This window comes from Equus quagga, chromosome 2, assembly GCF_021613505.1.
Source record: "Equus quagga isolate Etosha38 chromosome 2, UCLA_HA_Equagga_1.0, whole genome shotgun sequence".
Taxonomy (NCBI): Eukaryota; Metazoa; Chordata; class Mammalia; order Perissodactyla; family Equidae; genus Equus; species Equus quagga.
This window is the reverse complement of record NC_060268.1, coordinates 5,703,059-5,721,618: the sequence shown is the minus strand read 5'-3', so window position 1 is coordinate 5,721,618 and position 18,560 is coordinate 5,703,059. Positions and strand designations below refer to the sequence as shown.

The 18,560-nt window shown below is 37.0% G+C and overlaps 1 protein-coding gene across 3 annotated transcripts in view; it reads left to right on the top strand.

Moving 5' to 3' along the window:
- The window catches only part of FANCM (FA complementation group M), a 53,983-nt gene that overhangs the window by 24,593 nt on the left and 10,830 nt on the right, over positions 1-18,560 (top strand). For all 3 annotated transcript variants that reach the window (XM_046654090.1, XM_046654089.1, XM_046654088.1), the window contains exons 11-19: positions 1,313-1,526; positions 4,962-5,119; positions 6,088-6,243; positions 7,935-9,846; positions 13,850-13,941; positions 14,051-14,119; positions 15,718-15,846; positions 16,576-16,732; positions 17,876-17,982. In XM_046654090.1, coding sequence (XP_046510046.1) covers positions 1,313-1,526; positions 4,962-5,119; positions 6,088-6,243; positions 7,935-9,846; positions 13,850-13,941; positions 14,051-14,119; positions 15,718-15,846; positions 16,576-16,732; positions 17,876-17,982 — 2,994 coding nt within the window. The remainder of the gene's footprint in view (positions 1-1,312; positions 1,527-4,961; positions 5,120-6,087; positions 6,244-7,934; positions 9,847-13,849; positions 13,942-14,050; positions 14,120-15,717; positions 15,847-16,575; positions 16,733-17,875; positions 17,983-18,560) is intronic.

Genomic DNA, 18,560 nt, shown 5'->3' with positions numbered 1-18,560 from the left:
TCCTACATATCTTCCTACATATCATGTTGTACATAATACCATTTTGTGTTTGTTAAACTAAAGTATTAACTAATATTTTTTTGCTGAGGAAGATTCGCCCTGAGCTAACATCTGTTGCCAGTGTTCCTCGTTTTTTTGTATGTGGGCCGCCGCCACAGCATGGCCACTGATGAGTGGTATAGGTCTGTGCCTGGGAACTGAATGCAGGCTGCCAAAGTGGAGCATGCCGAGCTTAACCACTGGGCCACAGGGGCTGGCCCAAGTGTTAACTAATTTTTGTAACTCAGTGGGACTATTTCTGTAGCCAAATATATAGTTTCAGATTAGGAATTTTTCATTAACTATGATAGTTTTAAAAAATTGATTTAAAATGTTTTATATACCCTTTAAAAATCATACTGAAAAATGAATTCTTTTTCTCCAATACTTTTCATCTGATTATAATTCTTATGTAACATCCAGTTTTCCGTACAATGATTCCAATAAATGAAATGTTTAGTAGCTTGTAAAAGTCTATGTATTATCAGTGAGTGGTATTGGGTTCTCACTAATTACTTTAGGCAAGGTGTCTCTCTTCAGGTTAGTTTTCTTGTCTGTGAAATCATCGCAGTGGCCCACATTTGACGAGCACCTGCTTTGTGCTGAGCAGTGTTCTGAGTGCTTCAGATGCATTGTCTTCTTTCATCTTGCCAACAGCCCTGCAAGGGGAAGAGTACTTTTTTGTATTTACACTAAAGAAAACTGAAGTGTAGAGAGATGAAAAAGCTGAAATGAGGGAATAGTAAAAAAAAAAACAAAAACAATTTATACATATATATAAATGTCAGCCTTATTCAAAAACAGCAAGACACTAAATAAAAGACAGATTTCCTTTGTGCAATGTAATTACTAAGGCAGGCTTTTAGAATAATAGATTTTTAAGTGATTTTTATCAAGAGTTCGTTGAGGGCCAGCCCCAGTGCCTAGTGCTTAAGTTTGGCTTCTGCTCTGCTTCAGTGGCTCAGGTTTGGATCCTGGGCACCGACCTACACCACTCATCAGTGGCTGTGCTGTGAAGGCTGCTCACGTACAAAAAAAGAGGAAGATTGGCAACAGACGTTAGCTCAGGGCATATCTTCCTCAGCAAAAAAAATAAGAGTTAACTGACCTGGCTTAAAATTCAAGACAGCAGAAATTCTATTCTCTTAAGTATTTAAGTGGATCAAGGTTTAATTTACTGTTTAGAATAAACCCAAATTAGGTAATAATTGCTTGTTATGGCTAAGTGATTATTATAGAAATAATGTAATTTGACATTTATTTGTTTTTGCAGACTTATAATCAAAGTCAGTCCAACAAAAGAAGTATTTATAAAGCTATTTCGAGTAACAGGCAGGTCCTTCATTTTTATCAAGGAAGTCCACGAATGGTTCCTGATGGAGTCAATCCAGAATTACATAAAATGTTCATCACGCAGAGTGTCTATCAACCGGAGAAGCGTTCTCGGAACTTGCCGCGAGAGGCATCTGTCTTTTACTGTAGGAATGGTAAACAAAAAATTTTACATTTGAGACGTGTTTTTTTCCCCCGTTGTTAGTTAACAGGCCATATATTGATATATTACTTCTTTGAGCAACTCAGCGTATATTCTAGGATGTCACGGGTGTTCTCCTTGGAAAGGGTAAGAGATTATTCACATGGTAAAGGGAAGCAGACACTGGAGGTATAGAGTGATAGAAACTCAGTGTTGAGAAAATTAAAAATATCCTACCAAGCCAGAGAAGCCTCTTTACAAAATGTAGAAAAGAAAGAAAACAGTTTTATTATTGAATAAACATTAAAGCAGTTGACAATGTGCATTGTAGGCTGTCCACCAGGATAATACAAAGACAGGAAGAAATTCCACCCTGTTCCTCCCTCAGGCAGGTACAGTCCTTTACTTACGTGTTCTCAAGATTAACGGTAACTTGTCCTTATAGAAGAGGACAGGACCATTTGCTTTACGTCCTTTCCTAGTTCATCCCACATCCACCTGATAAATGAGGTAGCCATGTGTGTTAGCTAGTTGCCTTTATCCAAAGAAATAATAAAACTTCTCTTATCTCTATGACAAGCGGATAGTGACAGCTTCAAGAAGGGAGCCTGGGCCTAACTCCTCTGGTGACCAGGAGAGAGAGGCACACGAGAGAGGGACACTGTCTTCCTGGATGTTTACATCTCAAAGAGACAGCTCCCAGACCCTTAGGAAAAACATTTCTGGTTGAGAAGTGGGCTAGAGGCTTGCTTAGCCTTCAGAGATTTGCTTACATATCAAAGGGTTAAAGGAAGTATTCATAAACATTGACTGTCGAGTCGCTCTAAGAAAGGGAAGGAGAACGGTCTCTTTCTCTTTCTGTAAAGGAGAAAATTCTTTTTTTTTTTTTCATTTACTCTTACACCAAATAGTGGCAAAGTTAGACCAAGTTATTGGTGATTCTGAGTCAGAGAGAAGCAAACGCTTTGGTGCTGGGGAGCGCGGTGAGTAATGAGTGCTGATTTAAGGGCTGCAGGGATTTTGGTGGTCTCAAAATATCTTGAAATGTTAGCACTTTGAAAATGAGAAACTAAAAAGTTTAGCTTTTGAATTTTACTTAGCCTTTCAGGAGGGCTTTTAGAGTATCATAAAATCATGTAGTTCTACTTTAAGATTTGGAAGGAACCTTGGGGCTCGTCTGGTGCAGCAACCTCTCCTGGTGGGAGTGCTTTCCGCAGCATTCTCGTTGAACGCTTGTCCAGCCTCGGCTGGAACATCCCTGCTGCTGTGGAATTATATTCCTTTAGGAGGGTTCATTCTGTTGTTGAACAGCCCCATACAGAAGAGGTCCTTAAGTTGACACATCTGTCTTTGTACCTTTTTCTCATTGATGTAGTTTTGTCTTCGTATACAAAGAATGGTTTAGATCCATGCTTTACCGATGTAGCAGTTCTGGTTATGTTTGAAGACAGGGCATCTCAGGTTTGTTCAGCTCTTTGTTCCATGGTTGTCATCCTCTGAAGTTCCAGGGTCCTCTCCCTGCTAGTCACCTGCTTTGGACTCACTTGAATTTGTAAATGTTCTTTTCCTTCACTCGAAGCCGTTAATTCCTGCTTTTTTGGATATGCCTGTATCCACTTAATAGGAATATATTTGTCATTTTATAAGATTTTGCCAAATTTTTGGTTAAAATAAAGACAAAGTATGTATTTTGAGTTCTCTTGAATTTATTAAACTAATAATAACATCAAAACTTGATTATGTTGGCATAACTTATTCTTAGTGGTCATTGTATTTTTATAGATGTTAATTAGCTATATGTTTATTAATTATTTCTAAAATGTTACTAGGGATAGATGGCAAATTTCTTTTGTAAAGTTCTAGAATCTGCCCTTTTTTAGAAGTTGAGATAATATTAGCTCATATTCGTTTTTCTGCATCTTTCTCCCTGATGTTTCACTGTCAGTGATTCATCTTGCTGAGACTGTGTGTGTAAACGTCATCTTCTGTACAGTCGTGTGCAGTTCATCTGGGCTTAGCGGCCTGAGCGTATTGAAAGTGACTGGGAGAGTGGAATACTTTCCTATTTCGAAAGTCTTAGAGCCTCAGATTGTTAGAACTAAAAGGGACCTGTGAGATCACTGAGTTCAAACTCCTTATTTTACAAAAGCTGCTTCTGCAGTGTTTGGGAATGTCAGCAAAAATAATCCACAACCAATCTATAAATGAAAATTTGGGAGAGTTTATTCTGAGCTAAAATGTGAGGACCATGGCCTGGGGCCTTTCTTCCCAAAGGGAAGAAAGGGCACCAAAGAAGTGGCGTGTACATAGTGGCTATATATGCCCAAAGAGGATGTTTCACATAGGATTGAAATGTCCCGTTTACAATAGTCGTGAGACTACTCTGCGAGAGACTGCTCTGTCTGCACAGTGATTATGGACACAGCAGGGTGGCAGGTCTGTTGTCTTGAGCTGGGTGGTCACAGGTGAGCACAGCAATCGGTTCCTAGCCTAAGGAAAGATGCTTATCCTTAAGGAAATGCTAATGTGGGGGGGGAAGTTGCACCTTTATCTTAAGGCCATTTGTTCTTGCCATAGTAAGTGTTTAACGCAGATATACAATGCAGATATACAATGCGTGCTTGATGCCCTTTTGGAAAACAAAGTCAGGCCGAATTAGGTTTACACCAAATGTCTTCCTCATATACTCCAATATATCCTATTGCTTGCCATTTCTATTTGTCAGGAATAGCGAAGACAGAAGTTTCCTGATTCCTAATTCAGTCTTTCTGATTTGTTTCCTCCCTTGTCTGTATTGGACCAGAGTTCATGCTTTATGCTGTGTATCCTTTCCAGTTTGGTGATTATTTCCCTTTATAGAGATATGGAAGTCAAACAGGGTTAATTTACTGTAGATTTTTTTTTAAGTCTATTATTTTTTAAAGCAGTAGGTCCTTTCCAGCCCCCTTCACCCACCCCACCCTCCATTTGAGACTTAAGCTGAAAACCATCTTTAGTCTTGGTGTCCCTCCCGCACTCCTCCCTAAGCTTCAGTTGACCTTCCAATACTGTTAGGAGAGAATCATGGTACTAGTTGTCATTTTTAAGTTGTCTGGCTGTTTTGTGCCAGGGCTTAGACAGCAAAGTGGAGAGAGAACAGAAGAAGCCAGGACTGAGAACCCAGCTACCTGGCTATGTTCTGTTAGGTCATTACCGAAGGTTAGCGCCCAGACTGGGGTGTCACCAGCACTGTCAGAAGGCAGAGGAGGTGAGGAGAGGTGTGAGCGCCTGAACGGGAGCACCCGCACCGTCAGAGGGCGGAGGAGGTGAGGAGAGGTGTGAGCCGGGAGTGATGTCGGAGTGATTCTCATGAGGAGTAGACAAACGGGGGGAAAGTTTGAGTGGATGTATATTTTGTTTGCCTTGCAGATTTTTTTAACCTCTCTTCAATTGTTTTTTCAACTTATAGGAATGAAGCAAACTAATTCAAAGAAAGATTGGTTTTTATCAGAAGAAGAATTTAAATTATGGACCAGACTTTATAGATTAAAAGACAGTGATGGAATTAAGGAAGTAACATTGCCTCGGGTTCGGTTTCTCTCTTTACAAAATGAGAAAGACAGACCAGTGAGTTGAACTGTTTTCTGATGCTCTTTATAGTGATTATGCAGTAGCTTGGCGAGTAGAGAGAATGTTCACCATCAGAATGTCGACTTACTTAAAAAATTGAGTGTAAGCAAGTTTAAAAAGAATATTAGTCTCATTTTCTAAAACTACTAATTTTCTTCTATTCTTTATAAAATATTTTGACATGATTGTAATACATTTAAATTCTGCCATTGCTTCCTTACTTTCTACCACGTGAACGTTTCTGTATGGGTGTTGTCTACATGGCTGGCTGCTTACTCTGCAATGTACCACTGTTTGTTTAGCTGTTTCCCTGGTGTGTCCTGGGATTATTTTCAAAATATTACAACATAAATTATGCTGTCATGAGCATCTTTGTACAAAACTAGTTTTTAGTTTTTGTTTTGAAATTATAGCAAAACTTTAAATTGGATGTTATTGTTTATTTTATTATGAACCAATTATTGGTGAACTTAATGGAAATGAAGAGAATTGATCAAAGGTGACATTGTGCCTAGAGAGCTGGAAAAACCACCTCGGGAAAGGTTCCTTTTAGAAGATTTATAGGTCTTGAAATCCAAGGCCATTCAGGATTTGTATTTGATTCACCACCAGTGACGGTGAAGAATGGCAGAAGGCTGGAAGAGTTGGGATCAGTAGCACTGACAGCTTAGGAATGCCTCCTTATTAGGTTATTGGATATAAATCTAGCAAAATAGTAGTTTTGAAACCACACATTTTCTTAAGTATTTCTTAAGTTATAGGAGAAGTATTTAAAAGGGCATCTCTGTACTTTATGAAATTAGTGTCTTTTTTCTCCTGAGACTTTAGTTGAAAGTGGCTAAATGAACTCAGTTTGTCTACGTCAGCCTGGTCATCTGTATATTACGTGTTTTTTTAAATCAGTTTGTGAAATCCGAGTATGTGTGTTTTTATCATTTTTATTGTTTTTAAAATCATTGATCAAGACTCAAGAAACCACTGCTGGAATTCGTCAGCTCTCTCTCTCTGAATGGAGGCTGTGGCAGGATCATCCTCTTCCTACGCATCGAGTTGGCCATTCGGATCGATGCCACCATTTCATAAGCATTATGCAAATGATAGAAGGCATGAGACACGAAGAGGTAGGGTTCTGTTGTGACTTTCTCTTGCTGGGATGATGGTGAAACTAGAATACTTGTTATTCTTCTTAATTTGAAGTCAATATTATAGGAAACAAGTCTTTATTATAAATAATTATAGCTAGAATATTTTGCTTTTCTATGTAGCTCCTTGTGACCTCAATAAGGAACTAGTTTTCCACCATAGGAGAAGTAGACTTAATTAGAACAATATCATCTGTAAATATTGATAGACCAGAGGAAAATTTTAGTATGCTTAATGATGTAGATAAACTGTTTGTAAAGCTAATTTAGGATTCTTGTTATATTGGGACTTATTGAAATATTCTCTAGCACATAGGTCATTTGGTGGCTCTTGTATCCTGGTGGTAGTTTAGAGAACTATTGATTCCTTGAGCAGGTTCTTGATTATTCTTCCTTGAGAGAGTCAGAATGATGAACTTAGTTTGAGTGTAAAATGCAGAATTCCTGGGTTAGAATCCCAACTCTACCTCTTCTTAATCATGCGTCTGTAAGTTACTTAACCTCTTTGTGCCTCGGTTTCATCTGTGAAATGGGGATAATGCTAATGCCTGCTTCACAGGGTTATTGTGAGGATTGAATAACTTACTGCGTGTAAAGCACTTAGAATAGTACCTGGCGCATAGTGAGCACAGTCGCCCTCTGCTCTCGGGTGGGGAGCGCCGGCTAAGGGATTGAGCATCCGTGGATTTGGGTATCCGAGGGGCGTCCTGGAGCTAATCCGTGCACATACTGAGGGATGACTGTACTGAATAGATTGTAGCCACTACTTTATTGTTAGCTATTGTTTGTGAATACATGTAAGTAAAGTAAACCATTGTGGACCCCAGCACAATGTGTGCCTTCCAATTGAGATGTATTTCTTTATGCTCTCTATATGCCAAGCTCTGCACCAGGCCCTGTGGCTACCTCAGCAAAGAAGCCATATGAAATATTCTCTGCGGGGAAGCATATATACTAACAGGGAGACAGACGTTCTCACATTAGTATTTATTATACTCATTAGTCAAAACGAGAATTCACTGCTTATGTCCCTGGGTAGTGGAGGAACCCTCACTAAAGTAGCCTTTGTGGGCAAGAGGGAGGGATGAGTAGGGGTGGTGGGGACTGCAGTTTTCTATTCAGAGATAAGTAAGACTTAGAAATTCACTGCAAGAGTTCTTGGTTGGGAAATTTGTTAAAAATAGTATATTCCAGCCTACACCCTAGTAGACATACAGGTGCTGGAGTTTCAGAGGTTCTAAAGGCTGTGCCTAGTTTACCCTCATCAAGAGAGGAAATTTAACATGTGTATGTGTGTTTTTCATTAATATATATGCATTTTTAGGAAAATAGAATAATTGGTCAATTAAGTGTTAGAAGTAAAAACCAGTATTTATTATTTTATGTATTCATTTAAGTTTGTTTTCTCTACAAATAGTTATTGTGGATCTTCCAAGTATTAAGTACTGGGGTTACAAAAATATTAACTGATTAAAGATAATTTATGATAATTTCACATTAGTGTCATTTATAATGTTATCTGAACAATTTTCTAAGGTATAAAAGAAAATCATTTGAATAATATAATATTGTTTAGAGAATATTTTAACATAGATAAAACTCATCTCTTAGACTTGGCTTTTCTGTTTTGTTTTCTTTTCCTGTCACTTTTTCATTTTCCTTCTTTATAGGGAGAATGCAGCTATGAATTGGAAATTAAATCTTACTTACAAATGGAAGACGTTAACTCAACATTTAGTGTTCCCAGGAATGAATATAATATTCCTGCCAATGGCATCTTTACTACTAACAAGAAATCTTCATTTACAAAGAAGATAAATCAGGGCAGTTCATTCTCAATGACTGAATTTGATGAAGAATGTGCTGAAATTTTTAAGCAAACTCATATCAAACCTACTAAAATTGGTTCTCTAAAGAAAAAAGCTGAAAAACTGAAAAAAGATCAGCCTAAAAAAGGAAATGATGATGTTGTTTTGGATTCTTTAGAAACCCATGGCAATTCCACTGTTGAAAATACTTTTCAGGAAGCCCTACTAAGTGATAAGATAGTATCAGATGCAGAAGTTGCTGCCTCGTGTACTATCAGTGAAAGTGTTGTTCATCAGCCACGTGGATTATTAATGGAGTGCCAGTTTACAAATAAGTCTACTAGTTCATTTGCTGGAGACTTTCTCGATTCTGGTTATAGCAGTGTCAGTGATGAGAAATCGGCTTCCTCTGGCTTGTTTCTTCCATTTGAGGAGGAGCTTTCTGTAGCTGGAGCAGATGACCAATTTTATAATTGTCACTCAGTAACAAAAGAGGTGCTAGCTCATGTAGAGAGATTTTTATCTCATTCTCCTCCCCCTCTCAGTGGACTCTCAAATTTGGAGTACGAAATTGCTAAGGGTTCTGCACATGAGAATTTGCTTTTCCTGCCCTACACGGAGTATTTACAAAATGATAAATCCACCTGTTTGATGTCACATTCAGCTGTAACTTGTCAACAGAATGTAGAATCGAATTCACTTAACCTTCTTAATCATCCTTCTGAAAAAAGTTGTCTTTATGGTGCAGCTAATGCTGAGATTTCTGATGAGCCAAGCTTCTGTGACTATGATAATAAACTACATAAAGATATTCAAAATGAAAATTTAGTATCCAACAATCATATTCAAATAAACATAGGCCCGCCGAAGTATTTTGTTGAAGAGAAGAATCGTAATGTTGATAACAATGGCCTCCCAGTATTGTCGACTGATCAAGATGAGAGTTTACTCTTGTTTGAAGATGTCGATACAGCGTCTAACGACGTGAGCCTTTCTCCGTCAAAGAGTAAACACAGGTCTATGTGTGTGTCAGACAGAACTGCTCCGAGTGAAACGGTGCTGGTCTCTCATTTCTTCATTTCTGATGCACTTTTGTTCGACAATAATTCTGAACCCCAAGATCCAATCCTCTGTGATGCTAACAGTCGGAAATCTCATGAAGATTTGAGAGGTATATGTGAGGAAAAACTGAAGAATGATGAGTGTGTTTTTGACTGCTCTAAGGATTTATTCTCCGTTACCTTTGATTTAGGATTTTGTAGTTCGGATTCTGATGATGAAATACTGGAACATGCATCAGATACAAATAAGAATAGATTTCTAGAGGATCTCTCTGGAAGATGTTCAGACATTAAGGAGAGAAGTGATGTAAATCATGTTTCAAATCAAGCAGTAATACCAAGAGATCATGTTGATTGTGTTATGAGTAGGACCATCACTGTCACATCAAGTGAAGATAAGCAGAGTCCAAATTTTGCACATTTCCCACTGAGTGCAGCAAAGAATAAAGAATTTATGTCTCCTGGTTATTCTCAATTTTCTTTGCCAGTGGGAGAAAAAGTTATGAGTACACCACTTTCTAAATTAAACACATTGAACTCGTTTTCTAAGAGAAAGGAAATGCATAAGACGCCAGATTCTAATAAGGAAAAAGTAAATCTACAAAGTTTTAAAGAAACGTTGAATTCAACTTTTGATGATTCAAGACTTTCTATAGAAAAGTCTAAAAGCAGGAGGCAAATCAATCTGCATCAGTCCTGTCATTCTGCTGGAGGTAAGATTCCATCTTTATAAAACGCAAATCTTTCTAGAATAATTACTCTAGATAAACTTCTGTAGTTTTTCGAAATGTAATTTCTCAGTATATAGTGTATTGAATTAGATAATTGATGTATTATATATTTCTAAAATTGGTGCTTACTGATGAAAGATTTATTTTATCTATGTGTATTTATGACATGCATGGCATGGGGAAGGTTTATGCTGGACACTGGGAAATACAGAAATGTAAGATCTGGCCCTTGATCATACAACACAAACAATTGTGTGACATTTACACTTTAAAAGATACCAGTATGTGGCAAACAAATATTAAATGAATAATAAGATAGTGGATTTTTAGGAAGTTCAGAAGATGATAAAATTTTGAACTGATTTAGATTAGAAATGTGGATTTTTAATGTAGATTTTCATTTTGGCTCCTCAGGAATATTTATGATTTGGATATGTTGAAAGTAACAAAGAGAGAATGTGGATATTATAAAATGATGAAAACAAAGAAAGAAGGAAAGTGGAAGATTTGAGGGGGACAGTTTAAAGTAGAGGATTTATGTAGCAAAAGAGTTGAGAAATAAGTCTGTATTTGGAGGATTGAGACAAGATCTTAGAAGATCCAGAGGAATCTCTGGATTTCTGTGATGTAATTCTACAGTTAAAGAAAAACTAAAGAAATATAGTGAAGATATTTGGTACTAAAGTGATTAAGTGTCCTTTAAATCCTGTTATAGAACTCTCAACTCTAGTTTATGTGTAGATTATTATAGGAGGCCATTGATGATTTTACTCCTTATCATTCAGGAAAACGAGTAGTTGTAGGATAAAACGAGTTTCCTCTGTAAATCTTTTTCTCATCATGCTATTCTCATTAGCGTTGGACATGATTCATGAATGTTTTATTTAAGGTGGAACCTTGTTTAAAGTAAGTTCTGGAAGTATGTTTAATTTTCGGACACTGACTGCTCTGCGTAGTTTTGGATGTGCCCTGACATATGTATTTTCACTGGGTGTATGTTGCTTTTGAGCCTTCAGTATTTGGCAACACTTCTATTAAGTCCACGTTAATGGGTGAGATCAGTTTTCTGTCTTTGTGTCAGATTTGCATTAAAACATTTTTTCTAGTATTATACTTAACTGCTAACCATGGGCAACGTAATTATGAACACATATATAAAGGAATTATTTGTTACAATTTATTATTGAAAGGGAAGATTTAAGATCATTTGCCACATCATATGTGTACAAAAATGGTTCCTGAAAACACCACTAAGGCAGTTAAAAAGAAAGCCTCCTAGCATTGGTTACTTTAGCTGAGCCCTTTGTTTACCTCTGGCTTCAGCAGAAGGTAATGAAAAACGCAAAGCTAGTTGGATTATACAGTGTTCGTCTGCAGAAAGGAATTATTTGAGTTTGTCTGGGTAGATGTTTTATTGGCACAGAGTGTGAGGAGACATTCACTGTGTGAGTTTGCATTAGTTATTTATTGCTGTGTAACAGATTACTCCCCAAAACTTAGTGGCTTATGATAAAAGACATTTACCTCACAGTTTCTGTAGTTCAGGAATTTGAGAGCTGCTTAACTGGGTGGTTCTGGTTTAGGATTTTTCCTGAGATTATAGTGACAGTTGACCTGGGTTGCAGTCACCTGAAGACTTGACTGGGTGTGGATGCTTCTAAGATGACTTGTTCAAAAGGGGGGTGATGGGAGGCACAGAGGAATCACTGGTCCACAGCAATTCTGAAATCCAGAAGAGCTGGGATTGGAAGTTCTTTGGTTAGATCTCAAAGCCTGGGAATAATTGCCCATGGTTCTTAGATTAGTCTTCTGGTGCTTGGTCCTTTTTCGTAACAAGTAGCAGCTGTGCAGTTTTCTCAGCCTGCTTCCTTTTAGTTAAAATTTGGGGATTGAAAGTCCTCTTTTCAGTTTGTAGGGTCTCTGACCCTTTCAGTTGTAGCTGGCTGTGTTTCTTCCCATGTAATTCTCATAAATTTTTGTAGATCTCTTGTGAATCTTATTGGGGTTCATTCCATTAGACACTAGCCATGCCCACAAATCTTTTGGAGGTAAGTCCTTCTCTACCTTGGGCTTCTGCTGAGATGTCTAGAGATAATTCCTTAATCTTTTTGGAAGGCCTGTTGTGGAGAGGATCTGTGAGAGACATCTTTAAAATATTTAGAGGGCCTTTTATTAACTGAATGGTACTCTGAGGCACCATCTTTGATCTTTCTGAGGTCTTAAAGCATTTACAGTTGCACCCTCAGCTTCGTCTTTAGACAATATTTTCCTGGAAGTCCTCTAGATTAGGATCTGCTTGGCAGATTTCTTAGTTTAGCGTTGTTTATTACCTGGAGAGGCTGGGAATTTTCAAAACCAGCAAGTCTCAACTGTTTCATGTGTAATAGTCCTTTCTTTAGTTTCTCTCTCTCCTCTTACATTTTGCTTTAACAGCAAGAAGCACAGGTAATATCTTAAACATTTTGTCTGGAAATCTCCTCACCTAGATTACCTCATTCATTAGGTACGTTTTCTACTTTTCATATTACTGCAATGTTGCTAAACTTTCTGACACTACCGAAAGGATTCTCTTTCCTCCAATATCCAGGAAGGTTTTCCCTACTTTCTTTAAGCCCTCACCCATAGCCTCCTCAATGGCCATTAATCTTTCTACAAACACTTCTCTGAAGCTCTTCAAGCTTTCACTAAAACCCTCCTCTAAACTCCTTTCACCTTCTGCCCACTCTCTAGTTCTAAAGCTACTTCCACAGTTTAGGTTTTTGGTCTGGCAGTTCCCTATTTCCAGGTACCAAAATCTGTGTTATTTATCTATTGCTGGATAACAAATTACCTCCAAAACTTAATGGCTTAAAACAAACATGTATTATTTCACGGTTCCTGTGGGCCAGGCATTCGAGAGTGGCTTAGCTGAGTGGTTCTGGCTCAGGGTATTTCATGAGGTCGCAGTGAAGACGTTGGCCAGGGCTGGATTTACCTGAAGGCTTGAATAAATTTGGAGGATCCCACTGCCGTTGGTAGGAGGCCTCAGTTTCTTGCCTCATGTGTCTCCCTGTAGGGTTGCTTCTTGCATCCTTACAGTACAGTATCCGGCTTCCTCCAGAGTGAGTGTCGTAAGAGGCAGAGCGGGGGTGAGCTGCAATGCCTTTTGTGGCCTAGACTCTGAAGTCACACACCTTCCCTTCCGTTATGTTCTTCTGTTAGAATCGAATGACCTAGTCCGGTGCAGGCTCAAGGGGAGAGGAATTATGATCCCACCTCTTAAAGAGAGGCATATCAAAGAACTTATGAACATAACAACCGCAGGCTCTTACAGAAGGTTTTGTAAAGACACAAAAAGGTGTCTTCAACCAAAGCTTTGTAAAAGTGCAGAAATAGAGCTTTAAGTACCTGAAAATCTGAAGCATTTGATTTCATACATGAGAGTTTTGTTTTTAGCCTTCTTTCCGCCCGCTGAAAGTGTTCTAGTTACAACATTTTGGTGAATATCTTACCAATTTTTATCTCATGCCTGTGCACAAACGCACATGTATATGTACACATATGTACATACATACATAAAAAATCTTTTCATATATTGTTTTGTAACCTGCATTTTCATTCTTTAAACTTCAACTAGAAAGAAATAAGACACAAAGGCAGAAAGACTAGTAGATTTTAGAGGTGAATTCTAGAACCATTGACTAATAAAATTACATTTTGCACTCTTCTGGGCTCTGAAAGTTAATTTGTAAAACTGAACCTGAATTAAATATGTGTTTATAGCAGAAGTTATCATCTCTTAAATTCCTCACTGGTATTTTTATTTTTATGATTTATTTTGCTGATTTTCTTTTTGACCAAACTTCTGAAAAACTCTCTTTTTAAAGTTAGTAAATGTTAAGATTGCCAGAAACAATTCTTATTGTACCCATCAATAAAATAGGTACTTGTGGCTGGATAAACTTAAATCTATTGACCAGATTCATTATTTTTAAATAAATTATAGATGAACAATTACCAAGCAATGAAAGTGAAGATGATGAGATTTTCCAAAGAAAAAGTAGAAAAACAAAAGGAAATGTTTTAGAATCCCCTGAGGTGAGTCATTCCGTAATCACAATAATGTGATCATAAAAGGCTTTCTTCCCCTTCAGTCTTGTCTTTCTTTTTTTTTTTACCTTTTACTTTATTTATCTACTTCATCTAGGATCAGAGGAGTAGTGAAGTCGATTCACCACTTCATGCTGTCAGAAAGCGCAGGGCTCCTCCAAACAGAGTAAGTACATAGCAGATAATGTAGAGTAATTAAAATTCATTTGGAATAAATATTATATGAATGTAGATATTGATCTCACAGGTATATGGTTAACACAAAAATAGGTGGTAAATCCTGTGTATTGGAATTTCTATTTTAATTTTATACTCCTTTTAAAATTTATCCCTACTTTTGTCAGTACACTTCAGCAATTCAGCAAATGCTCATTAAATACCTATTCTGTATCTATTGTGTAATATGCTGGGGATACTGTCAAGATCCTATCCTGGTACTGTCTTACGTCACCTACTATCCGAGGAGAGATGGAGAAGTAAACAGGTACTTTCAATATAAGTGAGCCCTTAGCCTAGGCCTTGGGACCTAGACCTTGAGTCTTCTCGAAGGTGACGCCTTGGTTACATCTTAAAGCATGTGTGGTGGTTAGGCAGGAGAAGGGAGAGGGTGAGGCATTGCCAACAGTGAGCAGCTAAAAGATGACACAAAGCGGGGAAACAGCATCTCTTTATTGTTGGATTGTAAAGACAAAGAATGCCAGGAAGTAAAATTGGAAAAAGTCCGGGCCAGTTTTTGGAAGGCCTTCTTCTTCCATTTGCTTACTGAATGAGTTTGAAAGAAGGAAAGGAAGGAGTTCAAGATGACTCTGGTTTTGAGTTGGACTTTTTGGCATCTGTGTCACAAATTCAGAGAAGACAAGAAAGAGTGATAAGTTCAGTGTTGAAAGTGTTTGAGGTTCTTGTGGGACAGTCAAGTGACAGTGTCCGGCAAGCGTCGATGACTGTGTGAATCTGAAGTGCGGGTAGGGGCAGATCTTAACGTAATATTCATTTGTCATCAGCTTATAGGTGATAACTAAATTTTGAGATTAAGAAATCTTGTGTGTTTTAATTCTCTAATACAATCTAGGATAATTTGTGTGAAATTAATTAAGAATGCAATCAGTCCATGTTAACTTCATATACTCATATAAAACTTCACTAGGAAAATTGCTTTAACTTGCTGCCGTAACTAGAATGTCTGATTGACTTATCAGAAGTGAATGAAAATTGATGATCTGCTTTAAACTGAAATTATTCCTGTTAACTGAAGTTATTTTGATAAACTTCTTTTGATTGGTTTCATATTATTCTGTAAGAGATATAGTGGTAGGCCTCACAGTCAAAATCTGTCATTGTTATATCGGTTTCTTGGTTTGAGAGGACTCCTGTATATTTGGACTGATTTTGACAGCTGTATTTACAGACGTAATTATTTTTTGTGAAGCCCTTCAGGATTTCCCAAACAGTTAAACTAAAAATACAAGTTTTCATCAAACACATTTGATGTAATACTAAATCGAATGAATATATACTATTAGTACTTTTATTACCTAATTTAGTATTTTAGTGTTTAGTATTACTTAACTTTTAAATTATTAAATATTATGTATTTGTAACATGGTTCTAAATCGTGAGAGCATTTTATTTTTCTAACATGAAAATGTTAAGCCATCTATTTAAAACTGAAAAATGAAAATAACAACAACAACCCTTGAAGTACACATTAAGATACAATAATCCAATTATGTCTTCTTATGCAAGAATTTTATTGAATTATTACAGTTAGAATTATCATCAAGTGATGAGAGTGAGAATTTTCACAGACGACACCCACAGTCAGATGACTTCAAGGCTCATCCGAAGAGTGCCAAAGGGGCCATTGGAGTTCTCAAGAGACAGGGTCACCTGAAGGTAAACTTCTTTTAGTTTCTTATTTTTATAAATATATACTATATATATTTTTTTGTTAATAAAGAATGTTAGATTTTACATAGCAGTAGATTTCTCTATATAATTTCTTTATAGAAAAAATCCAAAATTAAAAAATATTTTGAACCTAGTTTTACTTTTTTTACTGGAATTAAAATCTCAAGGGTGTGGTACTTTTGTTTCTTTGTGTTTTGAAACTATGTATCTTGAAGTGTTGTGTTATGTTGAATGACTAAATGAAGAAACTTTAGTGTATTGAGAATTTGAGTCAAATTGAAGAAAATATAGACAAAAGTCTGAATTTTAGAATATTTTCTTTTACAATCATGTTGTTTTTCTTATCTCTGTCCAATATTCAAATCCTTGGAAAAGAATTCTCAGCACCTTTTGGTGCTGCTCAGTCCTTTTGTGGTGTGGTATTTTTTCTGGCAAAAGTTCATTAGCTGGAAGACTCAGGAGACTTCGTGCTCATTAAGAAGCCTTCAGCCAGCTGACTGCTGCCTTGTGCTGTATTTTACTCGTAACACAGTTCTCACAAGAGATTTTAAATAGGTGTGCTACTTTATCATTTCTTCTTGCAGTTTTCTATTTTTGTTATTTCTCATCTTAAAAGCATTTGCAGGAAATTTATTTTCCAGAATGATTTCCAATTGTTTAAGGAAATTGAGTGATTTTCTTAAAGGTGACTTTCTGCTTTCTAATTTGTCTTAGCTTGTAGCTAGAAAGTTTATAGATGATGAAGCAGAACTTTCCCAAGAAGATGCAGAATGTGCTTCATCAGATGAAACCGATGACTCAGAAAATGAGCAAGACTCTTCCTTACTTAACTTCTTAAATGATGAGACTCAACTTTCACAGGCTATAAATGGTAAATAATATAATTTATAATAATAATATAATAATATAATTTTCATTTAATTTTCAATGCTTTTAATGTACTTAAATTTAAATATTTTAGTCAATTTTCAAAGAACTTTGACTTTAAAGGGAATTAAATTTGGTATGTGTGAAATATTTGGTCATTTTCATCGAAATTCTGTAAGATGTGCTTTATTTTAGACTTGGTTGTTTTAAGCTTCTGCTCAGTTGATTATTTCTCTCCAGAACCAGCTGGCTGGCTCAGTGTCACATGTTCCCCTGACAGGTAGTGCCCGCCGTGTGCCTGGTGCCATGTAAGGTTCTTGAGAAAGCTGTGTTAGTGGACAAAAAAGCTTTGAGAGCCCCTTGATTCTGGGTCCTTCTACACAGTCACCTGGAAGTAAGGGTCTCACTGAGCTTGTAGGATTTAGCACGAGTAGGAAGCGGTGGTTAGGCCGGGAGGATATCTAACAGGTGAAGGTGGCTGTGGAGTGGGGGTAAGGGAAATACTGTTTGAAGAAAAAGTTATACATCTTGTCCCAAGCAGTACAGTCATTAAATTAGCAATGTTAACCCCCCAAAATAACCTAAGTTAATTTAATCACGCAGAAAAAGAAGTAAGGGAAAATGGAAGACAAAAATTAAGTTGCTTTCTGATCATAACCTTAAAAAAAAAAAGATAGGCATATATAAAACCTGTGTGTTTCCCAGTTTTTGCGTGACTGAAAATTATGACACTTATTCTTGGCTGTGGCTTTTGATGTTTTTAAGCATGTTTTCTTTTTTGCCTGGATTTCTTGTGTTTTATTGAATACTTTCTATAAATCACTACAGTCCTAAGGTCCTTGTCCATATCCATTTATTTTCCATAAAGAGGAGAGGGAGGGCCAGGGCTCTCAAAGACTAGCTGCAAGAGCTGAAGTACATTGTCCACACTCACCCAGCCAGATGCTCTGGTTTCAAAGGCAAAATTCCTAACTTGGCATTTTTGAATAATTGTTTTTAGACATGTTTCAATATATTAAATATCTTTTGTGTGAAATAATTCCACAAGGTTTGAATCATGTGAATTTGAAATAGGTCAAAGTTAAATGCTTTGCTAGTTTTCATTTAAATAATTTTGCTACTTGAAATTTTTGTTATCTTTACACAGATTCTGAAATGAGAGCTATTTACATGGAATCTTTGCGCAGCCCATTGATGAGAAATCGGTACAAAATGGTCCATAAGAAACATAACAATGCAAACATTTTCTCACAGGTATGAACTAGAGACAGAGTGGAGAATTCCTGATGGTGATGTTGAAATATGTACCTATTCATGAAGCCATCTTGTTTCTAAAAACTGGACTATCAGAGCTATTTGGGATAATTTCTGCCCTGAGTAAGGAAGGTGGACTCAATAAACTCTCAAAATTCCTTTTAGTCCTAATTTGATCACATTATCCTTTCTTTAATTTGAGCTAATTAGAATATACTATTTAATTGTTTTCCAATTACAATGTTTAAGGGAAGTGAATAGAACTTCACCATCTACTATTTCAATCGTTTTTTCTTTTTTGAGGAAGATTGGGCCCAAGCTAACATCCGCCACCAATCCTCTTCTTTTTGCTGAGGAAGATTGGCCCTGAGCTAACATCTGTGCCCATCTTCCTCTACTCTATATGTGGGACGCCTGCCACAGCATGGCTTGATAGGTAGTGCATAGGTTTGCAACTGGGATCTGAACTGGGGAACCCAGGCTGAGGAATCAGAGTGAGAACCTAACCACTACACCACCGTGCTGTCCCCAGTATTTAAATTTTTAATTCCTATATGTTATCATATTTCTCTTGAAAG